The sequence below is a fragment of the Sciurus carolinensis genome, chromosome 3 (assembly GCF_902686445.1).
Source record: "Sciurus carolinensis chromosome 3, mSciCar1.2, whole genome shotgun sequence".
Taxonomy (NCBI): Eukaryota; Metazoa; Chordata; class Mammalia; order Rodentia; family Sciuridae; genus Sciurus; species Sciurus carolinensis.
The window spans coordinates 32,957,421-32,966,748 of NC_062215.1; the positions used below are offsets into that span (position 1 = coordinate 32,957,421).

Below are 9,328 nucleotides of genomic sequence, written 5' to 3' on the forward strand. Positions count from 1 at the left end.
CAAACAAATGGTACAGAAAGGTCAGCAGCCCCTCCTTCCTCTCCGGGCAGGCTCCTGTGAATAAGCAAGAGAACAGAGTAAGGGAGAAACAGGAAAGCTATGGACTGACCCTGGCTGGCCTAAGCCATCACCAACTGCACAGCAGTAGGGCCTTACCCGGATCTAGGCCTCCTTCCAGGAAGTCAGGTCCAACACAGGGAGAGTACTGCAGTTGACAAAGTCCCGGGGGAATGAGTTGGACATGAAGATGTTGTTCTTGGACACAGTGGTGATGCCTGTGTTATCACAGATGATTCGGGGCAAGGAGATCTTGGCCAGGGCTTCCCGTTGCCTCGTGCTAAACACACCGTTGTTCTCCCACCAAAACCTACATGGGAGCATCCGTGGACATTATGCCTGAGGCTGGAGTATCCTGGAGCTGGGAGGGTGTCATCTAGCTTGAATTGCTTCCTAGATGCAAGAGGACCACAGGCGACTCCTCCCTCAAGCCCAGGAGAGCTCTGGGCCCTCGAAAAGTACAGGGACTTTCAAAATAGGGGTCTCCCATTCACAGAACAGAGTAAAGTTCAGAGGCCTGGCTGCCTTCCCTGCCCCCAGCCCAGCAGCCTCCAGGGGACCATTCATACTAGAAGGGGAACAGAGCCCACCCTCCCTCATGAAGTCCTATGCCCAGGGCTGCATCCAGGAGTGAGGGGAAATGGGGACTCCTTTTCTAATATTCCCAAAGGTGCAAATATGGACTAGGCAAGAACTAGACATGAAGATGTCAAGACCACGATGAATTTCATCTTCACAAAGAGAAGCCATGGAACTATCCAATGGTGATTGACATCTCCATAGTTGTACAGAGAAACCCAGAGAAAGAAGTAGTAAGAGTGGCATTTTTTCTGTCTTCCTTCTTTTGAAATCAGGACTCCAGTTTCCCCCTCCCTGCACCCCAACAGGTTCAGGGCACGTTAGAGATGACCTGGAGGTTCCCTGGGACACAGAGGGAAATCACTGACTCTTTGCAGCCCTTAATTTGACAGGAGGAAATTGGGGCCCCTGAGAGGTTCAAAGATAGACCCGTGGTCACCCAGTCGGCCTGAGTTGTCACAACACCTCCTCACCGATCTCCATCCCGCAGCTTCCTGAACTGGGTGCCAATGAGGCAGGCAAGGAGCCGGCCCACGCGGCCATTGGGTTCCAGGGGCTCAGCCACACCGCCCATCCAGATGTCGATGTTATCGGGCGTGCCGTACTGTGCCATCAGCTTCCTTGCCAGGTCCAGGTTCTTCATGACGGTGCCCAGCTCGCCCACTGTGCTGGGCTGCGGGAGCCCACAGAAGCGCCTCCAGGCATTGTACCCTGCATGGGAAAGGGGGCAGTGGGCTGTGGGTAGGTCCCCCTACTGCAAGGTGGGGAGGCACTGGGGACAGCCCAGAAGATTCAGATGTATGCCCTCAACCCAGAAAAACCACCTTCTCAACACACCAAGGCCACAGATAGAGGGAACCCTGACCCTTGACTCAGGCCAAGAGGGACAGCTGGGCCTCCCCACACCCTCACTGTCTCTCCTTAGCCCTCCCACCCGAAGGCAAACACTAAACTGCCATAACTCCTGCCAGGCCCAAAAGCATGGGCATCTCATTGTCCCCTGGAGCAACCCACTGTGTCTATCTCTGACCCATGAAGGGTGGAGGGTGTCTCAAAGGCTCAGCCACACAGGCCACCCATAACCCATGCACAGGCTTTTGGGTCAGGCTGATCTGGGTCCAAGTTCCTGATCTGTCACTGATTTGTCTAGAGAACCTAGCCGGGTTCTGAATGTCTCCATGCCTCAGTTTCCTCATCGGTCAAGTGGAATTAACAATCTCTTCCCCTCTGTTCACGAACAACGGGTGCAGATGAAATGATGGTGGAGACAGATTTTCAGACTGTGGGTTACTGTTGCTGCCACTGCTGCTGCAGGTGGGAGAGTGCAAAGGAGCCTGGGAGAAGCTGGAGTTTGGTCAGAGGGTCCAGGGAGAGGGAGGTGCCTGACCTCAGATGGCTTCCTGAGGACAAAGTGCTGGGGTGGGGGAAGCTCAGAGCATGGGAAGGGCAGGACCCGAGTGAGAAAGGGAGCTGCGGGCTACCTGGGCAGTAGTAAGGGGGCTGTGTGTGGCCAGGGATACTCCTGCAGCCCCTCACCTGGAAGGCCATGGTCCCTGCTGCGCTGCATGTTCAGAGCAGGCAGGTCCAGCCCGATCCTCATGACCTGCTCAAACAATCGCTCCCGGATCTCATCTACCACAATTTGATTCTGGCGATTCAGCTTGGCAGGGGTGGCCATGAGGCCCCGGAGGATGGGGTCAATGCCACCTGGAGGAAAGAGGAGCAAGGTTGGGGGACTAGGCTTAGCTCAGTACCAAAGATCAGACTGGAGTAGGAGCAAGTCCAGGTGGGGTCAGGAGATTGGAGAAAAGGGCCAGCACAGGCAACCACTGAGCAGGTTCTCACGGGGCACTACACGACCCAGGGGCATATACATCTCAGAGGAGTATGCCATTCAGTATGCAAGGTTGGGATGCATCCAGCCCCTGGCCTCCTGAGTCATAGAGTCTCAACACATAGGAAGGAGCCAGCACTGTCTGAGAACCATCTCCATCCCCGCTCTTTACTCTCAGATCTGGAAGCAGAGTCAGCTGCACTGAGAATGGAAGATCAGACTAGATCCCCAAAGAAGGAAAGAACTCCCCTCAGCCTAGCTCCCAGCAGCCAAGCCCACCCCATCCCACCCTCAGCTGCCAGCCCCCTCTCTGCTGGTCCAGGTTCCACTCACCTTCCAGCACCACCCGCCAACTGGCAAAAAAGACCTTGCTGAGAGGGACCCTGGGGTTGGGCTCCATGGGCCGGTACTGACTGTCCAGGCGGAACATGAAGGGCTGGATGAGGGTGTGGCCATAGCGGAAGGCGTTGGTGAAGACATTGGAGATGCGTGGGTCCACTGAGTCATTGTAGCAGCGGTACCTGGGTAGGTACTTCCTCATGGCTGCTGGCCCCAGCACCAGGGGCAGGTAATCTCGGTAAGTGATGATCTAAAACAAAATCACTTGGAATGGCCTCTCCATTCTCTCATCCTGCAGTATCCACAAGCTTCAAGCTTGGGGGATCCCTCCTATCTATCTATGGTCAGTGCACTGAGTCCCACAGTACTGGATATGAATGTGAGTCAGGGCAAGTCCAGGGGGGTCAGGGGACTAGAGAAGAGGACTGCACACATGCAACACAGCATGGCACCAAGGAGCAGAAGCAGAGCTCTACTGTTTGCTGACTGTGTGACCTTGGGTCACTTTTTTACCTCTCTGAGCCTCAAATGTAAATTAGGGATAAATATATAGAATAATTATATCCTCTGTTTTAGAGGATTAAATAACAAAGAGCTTTGTTAGTCATTGCATTAACTCCCTTGCCCTTGAGTTAGTAATGTCTCCTTTCTCCCATTATCTCATAAATTCCTTGAAAGACAGGGAAATTAAAATGCATGGCCCACAGTAGGGTTCAGTATATAGGTCTGTGGAAAGAAGAAAGGTAGAAAGAAATGAAGGCTTCTCTAGAATAATTTCCCCCAGTGAAAAAGGAAAGGGTGGAATAAGCTCACTTTAGACTCTAGACTCTAGAACTTCCTCCAAAGCTGAAATGAACCCCACATGTGTTCTTAGTGCAAAGCGAATACTTACCCTCAGCATCTGTGATGCTCCCCTTGGGCAGAATCCAGGAGTGTGTGTGTGTGTGTGTGTGTGTGTGTGTGTGTGTATGCACGCTCGCTCTTGAGCATGTGCATGCTTCTTGGGTAGAAAAGGGGTGGGCACTGGAGCATCAGAAGTTGGGGGAGAGAAGCAGGAACAATGCTCCAGGGATAAACAAGGTCAAGGAGGTTGGGTGGGTGACAAAGGCCAAAAAGAAGAGGAAAGTAGGTAAAGAAGCCAAGAGTGACAGTGAAACAGAGAAAGAAGGAAATGTCCAGTGAACCGCTGCTGTGCATCAGAGACCCCCCTGGTGAACCCTCCCAACACCATTCCCAGTTCCTCAGCAAAGAGGAAAGCCAGGCAGGAAGTCGGGGAAGGGAAGTAGCCTTTGCCATGCACTTCACATCTGCCAGGTGTCTGCAAGGTCTGTTAATCCTTATGGCATCATGGATGAAGAAACCAAGAGTTAGCAACTTGTCCAAGATCACACAGCTAGGCTGTTGCAGGGGTCCCGAGTCTGGGTGGTGCTCAGGACAGCCTACCTGGACCATGGCCCCCACAATTTTCCGGGCTTCCTGGTAGAGCTTCTCTCCATTCCACTTGGGATTCAGGCCCTTTAGCTGTGTGGCCAGCCGGTTGTGCTCTCGAACAAAGAGGGTGTGCATGGAGGTGAGCTCCGGCATCTCACTGGAGCGGGTGTCCCCTGAGGGAGGCAAAAGCCACTGTCATTCCTGAGACCTCCATCCCAGAAAAGATTTCCTCCACTGAAACTCCCTGTCTCCTACTCACCCTCCTTTCCACCCATCTCATCCCACCGGACTGAGTTTATACTCCTCTATGGGTCCTCCCCTGATACCCCCATCCACCATCATAGCTTCTTCTTCTGTTTAGGGACACTGCTGGCCAGAGATGCTTATTCCCATAGGACCTGGGAACCAATACAGGACTGCTCTCCTTGTAACTGAAACTGGAGGTCCTCCAAGACTGGGCCCAAGGCTTGTGCCTTTTCGCATCCTATCCTCCCTCCTTCCCAGGTGTCGATGTCAACACCTGGGTGGTGACACCTGGGATGTAGCACCGTGCCTGCTACCGAGTGTAAGATCCATGAATGCTACCTAGTTGGTTGATTCAATCATGCAGCTCATGGTTACACCACGCTTGCTAACATTGGATGCAACCTCAGAAGCCTGCTGAACACAGAACCCCAGGAAGCCACCACCCTTTGAACAGAGTTGACAGCCCCATCCTACAACATTCCAGATTTGCAGCCTGCTTCGGGGGGGCTGGGGCACAGGATGGGTGGAGTCTACACCTAGGACTCTGTTGAAGAAAACTAAGCAAGACTCCCTGATTCCACTAGTCTGTCCCAAATCTTTATCGGGGGGTGGGGGGGCACGTGGCTAAGATCAGGAACCTTTCATTAGGATACATGGTTCTGCCCTTGCCAACTCTAGAAAGGAAATTCTAGGGGGCAAAGACATTCTTTGAGAGTAGTTTCTCCATCCCATAAGCAGTTAGAGGTGGAGGTGATTTCTGGCTGTTATCCCAGCCCTTGCCTCACTAGCCCAGAAGAGGGTGGCCCCTTTCCCCAAGAGAAAAACCACATGGGCACTGATCTTGATTCTCCTCCCAGGGGCCCAGGAAGAGACCACCAGGAACCATCAGAAGAAGGGAGAAGCAGCGGGAGGAAAGGGCCTCAGCCCACCTTTGGATTTACATTAAAACGCACTGGAAAATTTCTGGGCATGGCTACCATCATGTCCCAACCCTACCCGAAAAGCCACTAGAACTTTCTGAGCTGGTGAAAACCATCTATCTACCTCTGTGCTGCCCAGTAAGGGAGCCACTAGCCCATGAGGCTACCAAGCACTTGAAATGTGGCTAGTGCAGCTGAGAAGCTATTTTTTTTTTTAATTTCATTGAATTTAAAATAGTTAAAATTAAAATAGCCACATGTGGCTACTGGCATCATATTGAACAGTGGTTCCAGAGGGTATGGGCACCACTTCGCTCTCTGTCCCTAAGGGTACCAACTCTCCTCTCTTCTAGAGTCCAGAGGGGAAAAGAGAAATAGAGAAAGTGACAGAGGCTCCTTGGACATCCCTGTGTTTCCACCTTAGGTTTTTTTTATTTTGCCTTTCTGTCCCCATCCAACTTGTGACCAAGGCAACTAGACTAATAATCCGTAAAGGTGGTGAAGACAGTGTCTCTCACTACAGACCCACCAGCTGCTCACAAACAGGCTCACTGAGGCTCCTGCAGGGAACACCTCCTCTACCACCCCAGAGCTGACCTGCCAGGAAGCAGGGGATGCGCACAGAGCGGTTGGTGAGGAGACAGGGGTCATCATGCAAGTTGTCAAAGGGCAGCAGGGCCCTGCCGTTGTCTTGGAAGCGGGTGTTGACGGCCAGCAGCCCCAGCTGGTTGGTCAGGTTGCGCAGCTTCATGGCCAAAGGGTCCTCGCTACCATATACCATGCTGGCATCCACAAAGGAGGTGAGCGCGTTGATCTGGTTGCGGATGGTGAAGTTGCTCCCAGTACAGGCCGGGCAGGAGCGGAAGAAGGGGATGCAGTCACGTTGGTTCTTGATGCGGGGGTCATTAGGTGGAATCTGCAGCACAGAGAGGCTAGATGGGTTCATGAGGGACAGTGTGAGAGTGACTCTGCCCCTACCCTTGGGACCTCTGGCCCCCTGAATCTGCAGGTAGGCCTCAAGGCCCTGGCCGACTCAGTCTGAGGTTCCACCAGCAGAGTGCCTCTGAGGTTCATGGGTGGTCCAGAACGCTGAACTGAGAATGTGGGGCGCCCCCTAAGGGGTAGGCAGTGCCAGTCCTCTGACCCTTCCCCACTAAATCTTCTCCCTCTCCTTCCTCCCCTCTTCTCTGGACTTGCTCCCTACATTCTGTCTCCTCTTCTTTCCCCTACTCTACCTTTCCCTTATCCCTCTCCTGTCATTCTGACTCTGTCCCTCTCCGTCCCTTCTTCCCTCTCTCTCAGACTCTCTCCTTTCTCTCCTCTTCCCTCCCTATTCAGCATGTGACTCCATGGGGCTTCTCTGGGCCCTGCTCCACCCTAACCCCCCAGGCTCTCTGCGATGGTGGAGGGGGGAAAATGAGACTGGGCACAGGACATCTATGCTGGGAGGTTTGAGGGACACCAGGAGGTCCTCATCCCAGAACTCTTTTCCAGCCTCTTGAATGGAACAGTAATTCTACCAACAGGAGTCCTGTCAGTCAGGGTGGAACCACTGCTCTCTCCTTGGCCTGGGGAGTCAGTAAACAAACCCGATGCCCTGGCTGGTAGTCGCTTCTGAGGAGGGGACAGGTCAGAGCCAGGGCAAGCACAGGTTCTGGAGGCACAAGGAAGGAGCACCAGCCTTATTCAGGGGCTGGGGAAAGAAAGCTGGACATAGAAGGGAGGTGGCTACTTCTGGGAGCAATGTCCCCTCTTCCACCCAGAGCCAACAGTGGGTGGGAGGAAGGCAGCACCTTGAGCGGGAAGCAGGGTGGCTGCTGCAGGCAGCTGGTCTCGCAGTTGAGGCCAGTAAGGAAGGAGGCCCGAGCTGCAGGCTCTGGGGTGAAGTCGAGGTCGTGGTCCAGTAACTGGCCCCACTGCATGAACATAAGCGACCGCTGCTGGTCTGGGGTCAGCTGCTCCGTGGGGAAGCGCACGATGGCGTTGGAGACCGCGCGAGCCTGCAGGACACGGGGCGTTAGGGGGCTCCGCACCGAGCTGGGCCTCCCCCTCTGCCCGCCAGGTGCTCACCAGGGGCACTGGGAAGCCAGCACGCTTGACACCTGGCGTCCAGCCGAAGGGTAGTGAGAAACCGTCCTCATACTCCGCTGGCAGCCAGCGCGCAAAGGCGCGGTTGGAGGCTCCCAGGGTGGGGCTGCGTCTGCCGAGGAGCACAGGGCTGCTAAAGGGCGTCTCCCCACTAGCCTGACCCAACCCTCCCCGAGTCCCCGCCCTGGGGCTGCACCTATTGTTGCACTGCCCGGTGATGGTGCGATATGTGTCCTGCTCGGGGCAAGTCACCCTCACATCCTGGTAGGCACAGCCACTTGACTTGGACAGCAGATTCAGTTGAGCAGGTGTCAGCACATCTGCAAGGGAGAAGCAGGATGTGGAAGCTGAACCCCGCCCTCATTTCCTATTCTGAGGCGGATGAGACCTGGAGACCCTAGTGGGGCACAGGCTGAGAAGTGAAGGGGATGCTAGGACGCCTCTGAGACTCCCTGGAGGGAGGAGTTGTGGGGATCACAGGTCCTGGCTGGGGTTACTAGGAGAGATTCCTAATGGAGCAGGGACCGGAGGTAAGAGAGGTTGCAGTACCAGTGACATTGAAAGGCCCTGGCCACAGGGTCTGAAGCTTCCTCTTCAACAGGTCTAGAGCCACATGCAGATAGTCTGCAGCCCTCACGGCAGTCCTGGTGCCTGCTACTGGCTGCTTGAAGTAGGATAAGAGTTCCATGGGGCTGGCCGAGCCACTCCGAAGCCTCTGCTTGATGCTGCATGAGAAAGGTGAGCCAGAGAAGAGGTGCAGAGACCCTCAGCAGAGCCCATACCCAGGGGTGGACAGACAGGACAATGCAGATAGACTTGCAGACAGGAAGAGATTTCTTTTCATAAAAATGATATGGACGTGGGTGTCCAGACAGTAACAAGTCCATGGGAAGGATGGCTTTGAAGATGTTCTTGCGCCCAGAGACACAAGGACAGACAGAAAGCCCAGCTCCCCCCACAAACTCCCCCACCTCCCTGCACAAACTCCTGCCGCTCCCCCACTTCTCTGAATGGCCTGGAAGAGCTTTGCTCAGAGCTGAGCAGTGCCCAGCACCCCCACCTTTCCCGCCGCTCCTTGTAGGCTCTGTCCACAAGCCGCTTGGCCTCCTCCATGCAGGTCAGCACCATTGAGGTCTCCACCTCTCCCAGGAGGACTGACCAGAGCAAGGATCACAAAGTCAGGAATGGGCTCTGGCCTCAGAACCTAGGAGGCCTGCGCTGAGAAAAAGGAGTCCCTGGGACTCACCCTGGCACACCTTACCCTTCTTTTTGAACTGTTACCTGAAGTGGCACCATCAGAGGCTTGGGGCATGACCAGAGTGGCCAGGAGCCCTGCTAGGGCCAAGGGCAGCTTCATCTCTGCAATGAGATCCCCAACCCAGTAAGAGGCCCACCTTCCCTCCCAGGCTCCTCACTCCCACCTTCACACTCCAGCCCCACCTCAAAGGGCCTGGTATGGGCAAAGCCAGGCCCCTTTGAGGGAGGGCCTACAGCGCCCTCACTCCCTTGCCAGCTGTGGTCACCAGCCCCCAAGGATCTCAACTCCACAGCTGACCTGACATTGGTAATCCCTCTCTCTGAATCTTGGCCTTTATGGTCTCTAACCTAGGGGCGGGGCAGGGCAGAGGGAGGTCTGTCCCAAAAGACTGAACTCTCTCCACCCCCATTGGGGTTGGTGCACAGAGGCCCTTGAAATGGGGAAGAAGAGCAAAAGAATGAACCAGAGTTGCCCCAGATTTTTTTCCCCTGTAGTGTCAGGGTGAAACCCAGAGCCTCCCACGTGTCAGGCAAGTACTATATCACTGAACTACACACCCAGCCCTCTTTTACATTT

General features: G+C 54.7%; 1 protein-coding gene across 1 annotated transcript; it reads right to left on the reverse strand.

The window, feature by feature from the left end:
* Mpo (myeloperoxidase) lies at positions 1-9,010 on the reverse strand. The gene is made up of 13 exons (XM_047545912.1): positions 8,776-9,010; positions 8,555-8,648; positions 8,044-8,219; positions 7,691-7,814; positions 7,477-7,606; positions 7,200-7,406; positions 6,004-6,322; positions 4,253-4,413; positions 2,804-3,059; positions 2,173-2,343; positions 1,110-1,347; positions 157-367; positions 1-54 (listed from the first exon to the last, which is right to left on the reverse strand). Exons 1-12 carry the CDS (start codon positions 8,849-8,851, stop codon positions 163-165), a joined length of 2,157 nt encoding a protein of 718 aa, XP_047401868.1. The 5' UTR covers positions 8,852-9,010; the 3' UTR covers positions 1-54; positions 157-162.
* Positions 9,011-9,328: the final 318 nt, after the last annotated feature.

Excerpts from the sequence above, each read along its gene's own strand:
- Mpo (XM_047545912.1), bottom strand. The coding sequence starts at position 8,851 with ATGAAGCTGCCCTTGGCCCTAGCAGGGCTCCTGGCCACTCTGGTCATG. Across the intron at positions 8,649-8,775 it reads CTCTGATGGTGCCACTTCAG|TCCTCCTGGGAGAGGTGGAG; the intron begins GTAACAGTTCAA and ends TGCTCTGGTCAG. Across the intron at positions 368-1,109 it reads AAGCTGCGGGATGGAGATCG|GTTTTGGTGGGAGAACAACG; the intron begins GTGAGGAGGTGT and ends GCTCCCATGTAG.